At 41.9% G+C, this 14,801-nt stretch overlaps 1 protein-coding gene across 1 annotated transcript; it reads left to right on the top strand.

The window, feature by feature from the left end:
* Nucleotides 1–7,682: 7,682 nt before the first annotated feature.
* LOC131238981 (uncharacterized) lies at nt 7,683–13,853 on the top strand. The gene is given in 5 exon segments (XM_058236552.1): nt 7,683–7,916; nt 11,113–11,146; nt 11,243–11,953; nt 11,956–12,072; nt 13,055–13,853. Coding segments are annotated over 5 exon segments (1,854 nt in total). The 3' UTR covers nt 13,813–13,853.
* The last annotated feature ends 948 nt before the right edge of the window (nt 13,854–14,801 follow it).

Genomic DNA, 14,801 nt, shown 5'->3' with positions numbered 1-14,801 from the left:
GCAGTGCATCTTTTACTGGCCTATGTTCAAGGATACTCATGAGTTCTGCAAGGCTTGTGAGCGTTGTCAAAAATTGGGAGCGTTATCCCGTCGAAATATGATGCTTCTGAATCCCATTCTAATCATTGAAGCATTTGATTGTTGGGGCATCGATTTTATGGGACCATTCCCCAATTCTTTGGGAATGAGTACATTTTTTTAGGAGTAGACTATGTCATTAAGTGGGTCGAAGAGATCCTATGCCGGAACAATGATCATCGAACAGTTATTAAGTTCTTAAAAGAAAACATCCTTTCTCGGTTTAGAACGCCTTGGGCCATAATTAGTGGTAGAGGTTCATACTTTTGTAACAGGCCATTCGAAAATTTAATGAAGAAATATGACATCTCTCATAAGGTGAACACTCCATACCACCCACAGACAAGTGGGTAAGCTAAGATTTCTATCAAGAAAATTAAACAAATTCTGAAAAAACAGTTAACCCTAATCGTAAAGATTGGTTAATCCATTTGACTGATGCTTTATGGGCATATCGTACGACTTTTAAGACCCCCATTGGAATGTTTTCCTTTAGACTCGTCTATAGGAAAGCTTGCCACTTGCTTGTGGAACTGGAACATAGAGCCCACTGGGCTATCAAAAATTTTAACTTTAACTTAGACAACGCTGGCTCACTGCACAAACTTCAGTTGAATGAACTCGAGAAAATCCGGAACAACGTATACGAGAATTCAAGAATTTACAAGGACAAGATGAAGGTGTTCCATGAAAGGAAGATCCTTCGAAAATCATTCTTAAACGATCAAAAAGTCCTTTTGTATAATTCTTGGTTACATCTTTTTCCAAGTAAACTCAGATTTCGTTGGACCAACCCTTTCACTATTACTAATGTCTATCCTCATGGGACTGTCGAGATAAAGAACTCAACAAATGACAATGTTTTTAAAGTAAATGGACATCGTCTAAAGCCATTTGTTGAGAAGTTTGATTCAGAGGACATGTCCATACCTCTGATTGATCCTATGTACTAGGATTAACCTCCTAGTCTGATGGAGGTGCAGTTAGGTTTATTGCTTTCATATGATTTAAGACTAGGATAGTTTGCTTTCAATTTATTTAGTCATTGTGCTAACCCATCTTCACGTTGAGATCTTTGGAATAACTTCAATTCACCTTCTTGAGGTACTACCTTTCCATCACTTCTCCCTTCTTTTCGTGAAGATGGGTTAGCACGCATATATCTTTTACATTGAGGATAATGTAGATTTTAGGTTTGAGGGTGTGGATTAGGTAAACTAATTAGTATAATCAGTGTTTTTCTTAGTCTTTGAGCAAAACTTATGGAAATTTTCATTTTTTCAAAGTAAGTTGGAAAGCACTAAGCACGTTGGAAAAACTTAATGTATGAGCTTACTCCCTTAGGTGATTGATAGAGAATTTATTTGACTAACTGCTCATTTGATTCGACTTTAGGTTTTCAAATGTTCGCTCTCGCATTTTCGAATTATACTCATTTATACTTGTTTGCACAAAAGATTTTTTTTTTTAAAGGTTTGAACCTTGAGAATTGAGGATTAATACTTCGCGTATGTTTTGCTCAGGATTAGCAAAATGCTGGTTGGGGAGTGTTTTGAGTGACAAATATTGCATATTTTCCTTTATTTATATCTTGGTTTTATGAACATGATAATGCTTAGTAGTCTATTTTATACATATTTGTGTTGCGAGGTGAATCTGAGAGCTTGAATTAAAAAGGATATTAGAAGCATGGATTTGATGCTCAAGAATCACTAAGGCAATGGATGGATCTTAGGAGACCAAGAATGAAGAATTCATATGTCAAAGATTTAAGGAAACTAAGTACAAAAGATGAAGAAAGGACTTAAAAGAATGCAGACTTCGAAGTAGAAAACAGATAGGTTCGGTTCGACCGAAATCGGCAAAACAGTTCAGTGACCAACGATGAAATTCAGAAGCTAATTTGATTTGACAGAAGGTTAATTCAGTCCGACTAGTTCAGTCTGACTGAAAGTGCACAAAAAGCTCCAGCGCTAAAAAGAGTTAATTTGGTCCGACCGACAACTTGAGTTCGATCTGACCGAACCTAAGCTCGGTCCAACCGAAATCCGGCAACTGACGAAACATAATCTTGTCAAGCTTTGGACTCGACTTCGGTCTGACCGAAGGTAAGTTCAGTTCGACCGATGCGTAACGCGACTGCGTAAGTTGAGGCGGTTTCACGATCGGATTGCGAAAATTCCAAGTTGGTGTGTAAGATGGGGCTTCACAACTATAAATAGGAGTCCCTAAGACATTCCTAGGTATCTTCTAGGGTTTACGGAGTAGAGCTAAAGGGTGAAGAGCTGCCGCCAAGAGTTTTCTTCTTTTTCCTTAGTTTGTTTTTATGTTTTGTTTAAGAGTTCTTAGTTCAATCATGTTTATGGTTAACTAAACCTCTTAGTTACGGCTAAGAGGTGAAGCTTGTAGCATGATTGGGATGTTTAGCTTGTTTTGATTTTTATTTATATTAAACTTCATTAATTTATAGTTGATTTTAAGGAATATTTTCAGTTTTCAATGGTTTATTATGATTAAAATTATAGTAGACTTTGTGATAGCTTTTGATATCTTCTTTTCCCATTGAGATTTTGTGATTCGTAAATCCTGTTGTTCACCATCGTCTCCTGGGTATGGTAGGGTGATGGAATCCCTTCCAATATTCATCACAATTCTCATCTATTGAGACTGATTCAATGAAAGTTCAGAGATTTGATTCTCTTCTTCCAACTAGATAAGATAGGACTATGATTCCAGTTGTGCTTCTCGAATCAAGGTAACATTTTGATAGCTACAAGTGGATCCTTGGCACCCTAATTTCACTTTTATATTTGATAAATCCTTCACAATTACTTTCTTTAATTCAGAATTTAGATTTTTAGATCTTCTTCTAGTTCTACTGCTAGTTATTTTCAGAAACGTAAAAGATTAGTCTCTGTGGATTCGACCTCGGTCTCACCAAGATTATTACTACATTGCAACCCTACCCTTGGGGTTGTGAACAACCATATGGAAAGAAATACTTACACATCTGATAGAATTCCTATCTCTACCTACAAATATAAACCAAATAACCTAGTAATATCTACTACATAGTAGGAACTTATAAGCAATATTGGGGCACAATACTGTAGGCTACAAGAATATCATGTCCTCGTAAAAAATGAATTATTTGGATATAACACACACATTATTAGTTGTTTATTTTCCAGCTTAATCATAACTACCATTCACCATCCAAATTCCTAAATCGTAAATCTAAACCCTTAATTTGAAACCTTAAAACCTAAATAGTCAATACTAAACCCTAGACCCTATTCCTTACCGTAAACCCTAATTTGTATCCTTATTCATAAACGACAAAACTCAAAACCCAAAATCCTAATCCCTAGGCCTAACCCTATATGTTAAACCCTAAACCTTAAATCCTAAACCTGAAACTCTAACCCAATCCCTAAAACCCTAAAACTCAAACCCTAAAATGTAAACTCTAAAATTAAACCCTAAATCCTAAATCTTAAACCTAAAGCCAAAATCCCTAAACCTAAACACAAAACCCTAGCTAAATCCTAAACCCTACACTAAAATTTAAACCTTAAACCCGAAATCAAAACTTAAACCCAAGCCCTAAACTCAAACCCTACATACTATTTCCTAACCCTAAACCCTAAGCCTTACCTTAAACCCTACCCAAACCTCAAACCCTAAACCGTAAACTAAAACTCCAATACTAAACACTAAACCCTAAGCCCAAAACCATATACATTAAACCCCAAACCTCAAACACTAGATTAAAAAACCTAAACCCTAAACCCTAAACCCTAATCTTTAAGCCTAACCTTATATTCCAATCCTAAAAGCCTATTAATCCTAATCCATAAAATCCTAAATCCCAAACCTTAACCTTAAATCTTGAACCCTAAAACTTAAATCCAAAATCCAAAATCAAAATCCTAAATCTCATTCCTAAACCTCAACCCTAAAGACTAATTAGGGTGATATTTGCATTATCACTTCGTCCAAGTGTGTGACCTTATATATATATATATAAAGAAAACTTTTGTCTATATGAACAGAGGGTGAACAATTGCAGTTTTTCAGGCGGGCCCACAGATTGGGCCTCACCTGTCTTGAAGCAAAAATAAAAAGAAGAGTTGGATGAGGACTGAAACAGATGAGAGCCTTCCAGAGATGGACTGGAGTCCATTAGATAGAATCAGCATGCGTTCTCCCTGACCGACAGCCTAGTTGGATGCTAGGATCTAGCTGCAATGGCATGGAAGAATAGGCTAGCTGCACCTGGGAATTAGATGGTGGACGGATCGGATCTGCCAACTTTGAACCTCAGGAGATAGAGAGAAGACGAGAGGGGGGGTGGGGAGGAGGGCGGAAGGACCGAGCCAAGAAGAGATGGGATCAGCCCACTCCCTTTTGGTTTTGGTTTGCCTGATCTAGCCCACCCCCTCTTTTTCCAGAAGGATGGACCCTTTGATGTGCTGGGCAGATTAGTGGTACTGAGGTAGAGCTTGTTGGGGAACCGCTACTAGCGATGTTGGTGAGGCCATCCGCCATTGTGTTCCCCTCCTGATAGGTGTTGTGAAACTGTAGGTTAAGGGGTTAGATGAGCTGATGAATGGTTCCTAGGTGATACTAGAGCTTCCAGCCATAGGAGAGTGTGAGATGAGAGACCGTTTTGAAGACTACGCGTGAGTCGGTTTTGATTATGATTGTAGATAGCCCCATATCATTGCAAAGTTTTAGGCTATCCACCATCACTCGGGCTTCTGCTACCATGTTGGAGATGGGGCCGTTCCTATTGTGGAAGGCAAAAATCAGGTTATCCAAGTAGTCTCGGCAAATGCCTCCTCCTCCTTCCCCTGGGTTGCCCGTTATTGAGCCGTTTACGTTCATTTTCTTCCAGCCCCGCGTTGGTGTTGACCATCTGATAACCAACGCCTTTTCAACAGATGAAGAGGGGTGTGTTTTCAAGCCCAAAACCTGGAGAATTAGTTCCCTCTTGTTGGAGTAGTTTTTGGCATCTGGTAGCTGAGATCCTATCTCTTTGAGCCAGTTGGATACTTTGAGGATTGTGGGGGTTGCCAAGAATTTATGGCTCTCGAATTTTGCCACGTTTTTGCCGAACCAAAGCTCCCAGATTATAAGGGAGGGGGTCATGCCCTGAAGAAGTTGCCATGTTGGGGATCTTTTTGCTGCCGTGGTTCACTGCTATACTCTGCCATGAATGGTTTGGTCCTAGATGAATGGGATTTGGAAGAGGCGAGCAAAGTGGCTCCAGACTTGGGAGGCAACCCTGCCATGACAAAGAAGGTGATTCAAGTGTTCTACTTGGTGAGAGAGAAGGGAGACTGTTGGATTGGAAGGGAGAGTGGATTGACGGGTAGTAGGTGTTTGGGGGTTGGGATTGATTCTCTGCCTGAGGTGCTAGGGTTGAAGATTGGACCGTTGGCCTCTAGGAGAAAGGTCAATGAGCTGGATTTGACTGATGGGTAGTTGCGGTGGGGGATTTAATCATAGGTGCGGGTTCAGTGGGGAGGTGGTTGAGACGTTGCTGGATGCCGTTGGTGGGTTCTGACCCATTGGGTGAGGTTGGGAAGGTCTTAGCTTGGTAGAAAGGGGTGAGTGGGCCGAAGTTACCTACTCAGTAGTAGCAGAAGCAAAAGAAGAAGCAAAGGACTGAGGTTGGGTGCTGGGGGGTTGGGTGTGGATGGAACTAGTGGGTGGGGCAGCAGATGTAGAGGTGTGATACCCATAACAAACACATTTAGATGCCATGTTGATCCCGATATATTGGATGGCAACGTCCACCGGGACTGCCTTATGCATTACCTTCCAAAAGAGGATGGAAACCTTGGGAGGTAGCATCTTGTTCCAGGCCCAGAATGTCCATCATTTCTTTGGCCTGGAGGCCCGCAGAGAGTTCTAAGCTGACTTGATGGAGAATTTTCTAGCCGGAGTAAGGTTCCAAATGAGCTTGTCCTTCCTGTTGGATTGGAAAATTCCACTGCCTCTAATAGCAAGGATTGCCGTAGGGGGGGAGAAGATCTTCAACTTGGGTCAGGTTCCAGGAGCTAGAAGGGTCCCAAAAGTCTTTGACGAGGGCTTCCCTGGCATGTAGCTGGGGAGGGGTAGATGCGGCACCGATGAGAAGACCTCTTCCTGTCCAATTCTAGAGCCAGAAATAGACTTTTCCCTCACATATCATCCATTTGGAATTTAGAATGCAGAAATGAAGGTTGGATTTGATATCTTTCCAGATGCTGGAGCCGGCTATTCTGACTAGGCTGGTCTTATTGAGGAATTTCTGCATGTATTTGGCAGAGAATAATTTGGCCCACTGGGATTTCCCCTCTAGAAGCCACCATGCTATTTTACAACGGAAGGCCTGCATGACATCGGCCATCCGTCTAATTCCTAGACCTCCCTTGGCTACAGGGTAACATATTTTGGTCCAGTCTACCCAATGGCGTTTCTTGCTCTTCGCTGTAGTTCCCCAGAAAAAGGAAGCAAGCGTTTTCTCAATTTGGTGGCAGGCTATTTTTTTTAAAAAATATTTTTAAAACTTTTTTGGGATGTTGATGGCTGACAGGAGATGCATGGGGATGTTGGCGAGGACATGTTGGATTAGCACCAGTTTGACTGCCTGGTTCAGAAGCTTCGCCTTCCAACCACTCTCCTGTGCTCGATCTTATGGATGGGAGGGAGCATATGTAGGTACGGAATCCTCCCTTTGACTAGGGGGATGCCAAGGTACGTGAGGGGGGACGAAGATTGCTGAAACCTCAAGATGTGGGTGATTTGCCTTGCTCTGGTTGGGGATGCTTTCTTTAGGAGGAGGAAGTATCTCTTGGAAGAGTTGACTTTCTATCCCGATGCCTTCTCGTAGGTTTGGATAAAATTGAGTAGAGAGCGGAGGAAGTTTGTATGGAAGGCATTTCCTTGAACGGAATAGATTGTATCATCAGCAAAATAAAAGATGGGATATGATGGGGCTGCTCCTTGGGAGTTCGTATGGAAGGCATTTCCCTGAACGGAATAGATTGTTGAGTCTTCTGCTTAGGACCTCAGCTGGTATGATGAAGATGGACGGGAAAAGTGGGTCTCCTTGGCGAAGGCCTCTTGACAGTTGGAAGAAGCCAAACGATTTCCCGTTGATGAGTAGGGAGAACCAGCTGCCTTCCTAGCATTGCTGCGCTAATCGGATCCAGTTTGGGTTGAAGCCGAATTTGAGAAGGACATCGTGGATGAAGGCCTTTCATAGGCCATTTCCATATCCAATTTGATGATGATGTTACCACTGTGATTTCTCCAATCGATGTCAAAAGCCATTTCCGAGCCTATGAAAATGTTTTTGACAATGGATCTATCTTTGACGAAGGTGCTTTGTTCGTCGAATATGATGGATGGGAGAATCTTGGACAGCCTAGAGGCAATGATTTTGGATAGTATCTTTTGAATGCAATTGCATAGGCTAATGGGCCGGTAGTCTAGGAAGCTAGCAGCATTTTTCTTTTTAGGGATGAGAAAAATGGACGAGCATCGGAATGCTCTTGGAATGAGACCCCCCCTTAAAGAACTCAGTAGCTGCTCTTAGGATGTCACCCTTGATGACGTCCCAACATGAGGTAAAAAAGAACCCTGGGAAACCATCTGGACCTGGCACGCTGTCGGCTAGGATTGCAAACACAGCCTCCTTCACCTCTTCCAGGTTGGGGGGGCTCAATAGGAAAGAGTTCCTGTTGTCTATGATGAGGGGGTATGCAGTCAAGGAGGCCTGGTGGTGTTTGGGTGGCCCTGGATGTGAAGAGATCATAGTAAAATCTAACAGCCTCATCACCAAGGTCTGTGGCGCGGAATGATGAGTAGGACCTGGGGGAGGCTTGATAGATTTGATGGATAATAAGCAAGTTGGATGGGGAGTGCATCACAGGGGTGCCCACAGTCTGGGCAGCGTGGGTACATCCTAGTGGGCATCACTGGTTGTATAGCTGAATACATCACTGTGGGCCCATAGAAAGGTTTCAACGGTTAGGGCCTCAATCATCATTGCTTCTAAGGTGGGCCCATCTGAGATTTGAAATCTAATCCCATTTTTGGTCCTGTGCCCAGTAAATGGGATGGGATAGAAGGTGTGCATGTAAAATGCATACATCCAGTGAGCTCAAGAAGATTTCAATGGTAGACATTGAACAAAGGCTAGTTAAACTGTTATTTCCATTTCAGGTCATTGATTAGATAGTTAAGATTATTCAATTGACTTGGGAATTTCAAAATCCTAAATGCACAATATTTTAAAAAATTGAAAAACATGCATGCACTTTAATGAAAAATATTGGAATCGAAACATAGTGGAAGTAAATCTACGGATCATGAACTTACGAAGGAAGTTGATGCGGTAGCACAAAAGAAGGAGACAGTTTTACTCAGTCATCCTCGATATTACTGTTAGGCCAATCAATTGTTAACGTTGTACTGGTGGCTGACTGTAATTCAAATTATAAATAATTGTAAATAAAAATCAATCACCTCCTAAGCACTTTAGAAGAGGTGCTTAACTAAAAAAAAAACTAATATTTTTGCTTCAATGAAAAAAAGCTATTTAGGGAAGCGTTGACAAAGATGCCCTGTATACACCATGATATTTCAATAATGCAAATCGTTTATGAGATGGGCCTGACCATGGATGGTAGATATTCAAAAAATGAATCCGTGTCAGAGATCCAAAACATTAATCAGCTAGAATGAACCGTGAACTTGCCGTGAGTGAAAAATAAAATAAAATCTATTGGTCGTCTGATTAGATAGACCACACTTTATGAGAAAAATGAGATTACAGTTAAAAAAAAAAGTTTAGCAGTTACACGTGTGGATCACTTGATGACTATACTACCCTGAGTTTCTGTTCCTGGCATACTCAAATTGCGAACTACGTAATGAATGGCTCAGATCGATCATAATGTGCCATTCAACGGTAGGAAAGAGGCTCCACATGGTACCTGTGCTGCCCGGGCCCACTTTCTATTAAAAAACACTATTCCTATCACATACCATTTCCACCCTTTACTCTTCCGTCCAACGTTCATGGATCCTCGTTCTGAGCATGTGCACTGTATTCTTCGGATTGTTTTGTTTGTACACGCGGGACTCGTGGTTCAGTGCACCATTTATCTGATGGATTCCACCGTGGATGGACAGTATAACACAAAAATCTCCTCAACGGAATAATCCGGAGCATGTAATCTCTGGCCTCCATATAGACGGTCAGAATGAAAATTAAAACAGTTTTGGTACACGCCCAACAGATGAAAGGCCAAGATTTGTGATTATATATCAACTTAGAAGATTTTTGGTATGGTACATCGAGAGAGGAGTATGACAGACAAATTAATAGTCAGAGCATTGAACCTTTGTCTGTACACGTACAAATTGAAAATCCAAGCTCACATGGGGCTCACGGTGGTGCGTACATGGCATCCTACCTGTCGCCCCTCCTTAAAGCTTGGGTGCCCAAAAATCATGGTTAATGCAACTATCACGTGGCCCACTGCTTGAATTTAGAGGTTTTCGGATGTTTGTCTCTACTGAGGCCCACACAATAATTGTAAAAGATCAACACGGTAAGGCTCACGCAATGGATGGTTGGATGGCATATACACAAGATGGTGGGCCACACCGTACAAAGCAGTGGAAAACCACTGAAAGTCTCCAAATTCATGTGGAGGTCCACATGATGGCTGGATCGGCCTAATTTTGAATGCGTCCTAATTTCCTAGTGGGAAGATATTGCTAGACAAGTTGGATTACATGCACATACAGCGGTGGGCCCCAGCTGCAGCACTTGCAAAATAAGTACTCTCTACAGGGACCTCACATCATGTGATCTCAAAATACACAACAAAAGCCGTTTCCTAAACCACACCCGGATGTGTGCTAGCAGGAAACGGATTGGCTACTGACCCTGACACTAGCCAATGGCTAGTGGTCGGTGCTCTATGGGCCCACCATGATGTATGTGTTTCATCCATGCTGTTCACCCTTTCTTCTAGATAATTTTAAGAGCCCAAAAATGAGGTTGATCCAAATCTCAAGTGGATCGCACGGTGTTGATTGAACGCCCACCATTAAAAACTTCCCGGGGTCACGAAAGTTTTGGATCAAGCTAATATATATATTTTTCCTTTCATCCAAGTCTGTATGGCCTAATCAATTGGTTAGATGTCAAACAACCATTACATTGTCTTAGGAGGTTTTTAATGGTGGACATTCAATCACTACTGTTTTCCCATGGTGTGGTCCACCTGAGATTTAGATCTATCATTTTTGGGATCTAAGCCTTAAAATTATCTATCAAAATGGATGGACGACGTGGATAAAACACATACATTATGGTGGGGTCCACAGCACCGACCACTAGCCACTTGGCTGGTGGCAGCGTCACTAGCGTCATAACCATGAGATCCAAACCCATCACATGGTCCATCCATTAGGGCTTATGGGTGGGCCACAATCGCAACAATCAAAGAAATAGACGAACGACATTTTTCACACATCACATGTTCACATCCGTCGAAATCATCGGGTGGGCCACAATCATAACAATCACGGAAATATACTGACAGCTCAGAAAAAAACTTGTCCTAAGTTTCTTCACATGTCCATTCCTTTGTAAACTATGGCCCCAAAGCATCAAAACGATTTTACCACTAGATGGACGGCTTGGATCTCATGGCTACGCTGCCACATATTGTGGTCCATTGGCTATCGAAGACATGCTTTAAGCGTGCTTGTGGGCATGGCAAAGCTGTGGGGTCCCATTGGAGACAACCTTAGGGAGGTGAAAGGTTAAGCTTCCACAACCATTTTCAGGTTTCTTGGGAGTGAATGAATTATACTTTACTAACTCCACGCGACGTAAATATAATGAAACTGTAATTTAAGCTATGGTGTTTCTTTTTTCAACACACGTGGAGTAAGGCGGACTTCGTGAAGTACACTGACTTGATTTCACTATAAATAGATGTGCTATAATCAACACAGCAACAACAACAGAAAGAGAAACGTTTTGAAAGAGGTATAAAGAGGGAGAGAGAATAGCTAGAGAGAGAGATGGGTAAAGTAGTATATGTATTGCTTGTGGTGGCTTTGCTTGTTTTTGTGATATCCATAGATGCCACCTTTGCTGAGGGGGAAGGGAAAGGTAGTGGGAATGGGGAAGGGGGTGGTCAAGGGGGAGATAGAGGGAAGGGGGATAATGGTGGGAAGAATATTGGGGATGGGAAAGGTAGTGGGAGTGCGAATGGGAAAGAGGAGAATGGCAGAGAAGGCAAGGGAAAAGGGGATGGGAAGAAAATTGAAAATGGGAATGGAAATGGTAATGGCAATGGAAATGGTAACCGGAATGGAAGCGGTGATGGAAATGGAAACGGTAATGGGAATGGAAACGGCAATGGGAACAGGAATGGAAATGGGAATGGGAATGGCAATGGAAATGGGAACGGGGATGGCAATGGGAATGGGAATGGGAATGGCAATGGCAATGGGAATGGGAATGGTAACGGTAACAGTGATGGGAATGGGAATGGAAACGGCAACGGCAATGGGAATGGGAATGGAAACGGAAATGGGAATGGGAACGGGAACGGAAACAACAATGGGAATGGGAATGGGAACGGGAATGGTAACGGGAATGGGAATGGAAATGGGAACGGAAATGGAAATGGAAATGGGAATGGGAATGGAAATGGAAATGGAAATGGGAATGGTAACGGGAATGGGAATGGGAACGGCAATGGTAATGTAGACAACTCAGCTACGAACTACAGGGTGCTTCCCCCAATAACAAAAACGGGGCAAGAGCAAGCAGTGTGCCTGGGGCAGGGCGCTGTCACCTACAGACACTCCGGTGCCCCACCCAGTGCACTCAGAGGAAGCCCAGGGATGCAAAAAAGAGGAAGGGCTGTTTCATCGATTGCAACAAGTGCGAAACCACTTGCAAATGTAAGCCTACCACACCTGCTGCGCTTAGTATTATTTTTAGCAATAATTCATCTTTTTTAGAATTTCTGCTCTTAGTAGAATTTTCAAAATCGTGCAGAGATAATGTGCTTAGGAAAGTTTTTCCTGGTTCTACAAAAATGGTCCACAAATTTATTATTATTATTTTTTTTCTGCAAAATTTGGAAATTCTAGTAACTATGGAAATTCTAAATTTTCAATTTGTTTTAGGGTTCTTTTGGGTAGTGTATCTTACAAAATCTAGATTAAGCCTAATCTTGAATATGGTACGCATCCTCCACATTGTACACCCTAAAGCAGTGCTTTCCTCCACATATATGCAATTACGAAAGTTGCAGGAAAAAAAAGTAAAAATTGCCAGAAATTGCAGTTGTGGAGGAAAAACACCACTTTAGTATGGCAAATTCAAAGTTGAGGGTATGGGTTTTGCCAAAATCTTGATTAGATTTAATCTTAATTATGCAGGATCCCGTTCCCAAACGGACCCTAAACCACTCCCGAAGTGCCAAATGATAACATTTTCAAAATAAGAGACCACACAGGTGAGTTGCAGCAGACGTGCTAGAATGGAACTCATGTGTTAGATCTGGTCCATTCGTTAGGTTGGTTTAACAATGAATATGCATGCACCTGAGGAAAAGGAAGCCATTTATCAGGTGGGCCACGTAAATACTGAGAAAACAACAGTTAAGAAAGAAAATAAACGACAACTTATGTCCAACATGTATACCTGCCCCACCCAATGAATGGACCATCCTGTATTTAGGTACAAGGCATGTTCACGTACTGCCAGACTTGGTACACGGCTCAGATGTTGGAGGTTCACCTCTTCAATGTCTCCTGACATGAATGGCATGGGCATTTCTTATCTAGCATGTAACATGGAGAACATTTTTTTGTGTACTGTAATAAGTTAGTAGGGAAACCATTTTTGCTCAATCTCCGTATGGATGTATTTCGGCAGTTAGGAAGCCCAACTGCTCGGGGTACGGATCAGTGTGTTATGACCCTAGATTCATCGGCGGTGATGGCGTGATGTTCTATTTCCATGGGGCCAAGGGAGGAGACTTCGCCTTGGTGTCTGACGATCGGCTACAGATCAATGCCCACTTCATTGGGAACAGGCCACAGGGGAGGACCCGTGACTTCACATGGGTTCAAGCGATTGCGGTCATGTTTGACTCACACACATTGGTTGTTGCTGCCCAAAAGGTCACCAAGTGGAACGACAACATGGACGCCCTCATGGTCCGTTGGGATGGCAAGGATGTCATAATCCCCACTGATGGAGAGGCCGAGTGGCGAATCTTGAGCGACAAGGTAAGAGGTAGAGGAGTGTTAGTCGAGAGAACTGACATGTTCAACAGCGTTAGGGTGACAATTGCTGGGCTGATGGAGATGGTTGTGAAAGTGACGCCCATCGGAGAAGTAGAGAACCGAGTGCACAACTATCGGTTGCCTGAAGACGATGCATTCGCACATTTGGAGACACAATTCAGCTTCACCGGTTTGACAGACATGGTTGAGGGGGTACTGGGCCAGACTTACCGTCCCAATTACATCAGCCCTGTCAAGATTGGTGTCCCCATGCCGATGATGGGGGGCGAAGACAAGTACCGCACCATGTCCTTCCTTTCTCCTCAGTGCGCCACATGTAGGTTCCAGCCACAACTTCCTGCAATTGGAGTAACAGATAAGTCGGGCCTGATCGGCGTGGCTTAGTACTAATAAGACTGTTTCTTGTTTGAATAATGATCTTGTTTGATCTTGGCTTTGATGTAATAAGGGCTGCAATGTTTGGGCCTTCTTAGTCTCTCATTCACCCAGTGTTTGGGAATGCATTACATTTTTGTTTGCTAATATAAAGAGAATTGCACTCTATATTTGCATGGAAGAGAGCTGAATCTATCTTAAAAATTAAAAAAATTGATAATTTGGGAGGTGTGATGTATGATACACATGCACCTAGAAATTGTACATGTATCATATGTGGACGGTCAACATGGCACGTTAATTGGATGATTAACTGATATCTAATGGGCGGTCAACTTGAGAAATAATAAGGATTCTAGCTCAACAAAGGGATTTTTCCATAAAAATAAGATTTTACAACAATCTAAATAATAGTTTTTGATTTGGATTCCAGACCCAATGAATAATCTGGACAAATTTGGGTCCGTAGATTTGGCTTTGATTAGGAACCGGATATGGTTAGGTGCCTGGAAGGCACATGAATTTATTTTTTTTCAATTTTCTGTTTTATCCTTGTTTTTTAATAATATTTATTATTGGAAAACCATATAATATGCATGTGATTGCAATTGACCTGATTTCATATCCGACTTGAACTTCAATTTAAGCCTGCCTCCAGATTCAAACGCTATCCCAAATCCTAATTTTTGCTCAAAATCAAACTAAACAGGACACAATGGGGTACCCAAACCCACTAAGACCTGAATTTAATTCCTCCAGGGCTTATTTGGATGGTGGGGGGAAAAAAAAAAAACAGGAGAAGAAAATAGTGGATTGCTTTTTGGATGACAGACGTTTCATTGTGTCTGTATTGTAAATGAAATATTTAATTTCAAAATGCAATGATTTTCCAAACCATAGTCAAATTCTCGCGCAAAAAATACTATATGAGTTATATTTGAATCTTCCATTATTATCTAAAGAAGACACAAAAATGGAATCTATGGAACTATGCAGAT

The sequence above is a fragment of the Magnolia sinica genome, chromosome 3, assembly GCF_029962835.1.
Source record: "Magnolia sinica isolate HGM2019 chromosome 3, MsV1, whole genome shotgun sequence".
Classification (NCBI taxonomy): domain Eukaryota; kingdom Viridiplantae; phylum Streptophyta; class Magnoliopsida; order Magnoliales; family Magnoliaceae; genus Magnolia; species Magnolia sinica.
The sequence above is the reverse complement of the archived record's forward strand: the minus strand, read 5'-3'. Positions and strand labels throughout refer to the sequence as shown.